The 2325-nt window shown below is 40.9% G+C and overlaps 1 protein-coding gene across 1 annotated transcript; it reads left to right on the top strand.

Annotated features, from left to right (window-relative positions):
• The first annotated feature begins 792 nt into the window (after window positions 1-792).
• LOC132027680 (olfactory receptor 2W3-like) lies at window positions 793-1740 on the top strand. Its single transcript, XM_059416438.1, has one exon. The coding sequence runs from the start codon at window positions 793-795 to the stop codon at window positions 1738-1740; it is 948 nt and encodes a 315-aa protein (XP_059272421.1).
• The last annotated feature ends 585 nt before the right edge of the window (window positions 1741-2325 follow it).

Raw genomic sequence — 2325 nt, 5'->3', positions numbered from 1 at the left:
TTATCAAGCACTCCTAACCAGCTTCAGGAACATTCAGAAGATGTATTCACAGAGAAGGAGAGAAAATTAATTTATATTAGGATGATGTCCCAACTTTCTCCCTACAGTGAGGTGCAGTACAAATGGACACATTTTGCTTGTTCACATGTAGCCTTGTTCAGGGGATTTAAGACCTAAAGGAAAAATATACAAACTTTCTATCAAAGACAAAGCAAAATTATTTTCTTAAAATGTTGCAAGATATTTACATATTCTAAACATTTCTTCCATTTTTTAGGAAAATGTCTCCAGTATATTGCCAGTTTACTATTTTTTTATCTTATTAAATATATTTTATTTAGGGGTGCTTGATTGGTGCAATTAATTAAGAACCAATGTGGTTTTTGCTCAGGTCTTGATCTTGGGGTCTTGAGATTGAGCCTGGCTTCATGCTTAGTACAGAGTCTGCTTAAAACTCTTTTTCACTCTCTCTCCTGCCCCTCCCACCTGCTCTCTCTCTCTCTCTCTAAGATAAATATAAAATCTAAAACAAAAAAATTAATTTGCACCAAAAATTTTGTTCTTTTTAAAATAATATTCAGGTTTTATGTTTTGTTTTCAGTAGATTTCTATAACAAATTATAAAATTTTCCATCTAATTGGTCTCTATTTTTAAAGTTTTAAGCTATGTACACAGAAATACACATACATTGTTATTCAAAGTTTCAAATAGTGTTAGTATGACAGACATACAGAATGATTCGTGGCTGCAAATTACTTTTTTTTTTCCCCATGCTCCTGAAGACAGTAGAGATGGATTGGACCAATGAGAGCACCCAGGGAAATTTCATCCTTTTGGGGTTTTCTGACCGCCCCCATCTGGAGAGGATCCTCTTTGTGGTCATCTTGATTGCATATCTCCTGACCCTTGTGGGCAACACCACCATCATCCTGGTGTCCCGGTTGGACCCCAAACTCCACACTCCTATGTACTTCTTCCTCACCCACCTATCCTTCCTGGACCTCAGTTTCACCACCAGCTCCATCCCTCAGCTGCTCTATAACCTGAATGGGCATGACAAGACCATCAGCTACACAGGCTGTGCCATCCAGCTCTTCCTGTTTCTGGGCCTGGGTGGTGTAGAGTGCCTGCTCCTGGCGGTCATGGCGTATGACCGGTTTGTTGCAGTCTGCAAGCCCCTTCACTACATGGTGATCATGAATCCACAACTCTGCTTAGGCTTGGTGTCAATAGCCTGGGGCTGTGGAGTGGTCAACTCTTTGATCATGTCTCCAATGACTCTGTGGCTGCCCCGCTGTGGGTACTACAAAGTCGACCACTTCCTGTGTGAAATGCCTGCTCTGATCCGGATGGCCTGTGTCAATACAGCTGCTGTTGAAGGCATTGCCTTTATTTTGGCCGTGGGCATTGTTCTGTCACCCTTGGTGTTCATCCTGGTCTCCTATGGCTACATTGTGAGAGCTGTATTAAGTATCCAGTCATCCTCAGGGAGGCACAAAGTCTTCAACACCTGTGGCTCCCATCTCACAGTGGTCTCCCTCTTTTACGGGAACATCATTTACATGTACATGCAACCAGGAACCAGCTCCTCCAAAGACCAAGGAAAGTTTCTCACTCTTTTCTACAACATTGTCACACCACTCCTGAATCCCCTAATCTACACACTCAGAAACAAAGAGGTGAAGGGGGCATTAAGAAGATTGGTTTTGGGAAATCTAGGTTTAAAGAAGAGAGTTTAATAAAACACAATGATAGCAATTACTCCTTGTTAAAATTCTACAAAACATGTGTATCCATTATCTTGCATGACTACTAGTTTCCAGAGTTTGGGCATATTTCATCACAGGGTTTATGACCCAACTTCAGTTTTCCTTTGTGCAAGTCCTGCAGGAGTACATAAATTATGATATCAAAAACAATAGTTCTCAAAAGAGCATTTATTAATCATTGCTGATACACAAATATCTAGATGTTTCACATACTGTGCTAAAAGTTAGGGACAGTGAATAGGGCCATGTTTTCTAGAAAGGAAAGAGAGAAAATAAAAATAAAATTTATTTTACCCAATCTTCCTGAAATATTTAACCATTAAAACATACGGAATAGGGACGCCTGAGTGGCTCAGTGGGTTAAGCCTCTGCCTTCAGATCAGGTCATGATCTCAGGGTCCTGGGATGGAGTCCCGCATCGGGCTCTCTGCTCGGAAGCAGGGAGCCTGCTTTCCCCTCTGTCTCTCTGCCTGCCTCTCTGCCTACTTGTCATCCCTCTCTCTCTCTGTCAAATAAAAAAAAAAAAAAAAACTTAAAAAACATACGGAATATTTT

This window comes from Mustela nigripes, chromosome 12 (genome assembly GCF_022355385.1).
Source record: "Mustela nigripes isolate SB6536 chromosome 12, MUSNIG.SB6536, whole genome shotgun sequence".
Lineage (NCBI taxonomy): Eukaryota > Metazoa > Chordata > Mammalia > Carnivora > Mustelidae > Mustela > Mustela nigripes.
The sequence above is the reverse complement of the archived record's forward strand: the minus strand, read 5'-3'. Positions and strand labels throughout refer to the sequence as shown.

Bases quoted from the DNA above. Each gene is read 5' to 3' on its own strand.
- LOC132027680 (XM_059416438.1), top strand. From the start codon at position 793: ATGGATTGGACCAATGAGAGCACCCAGGGAAATTTCATCCTTTTGGGG.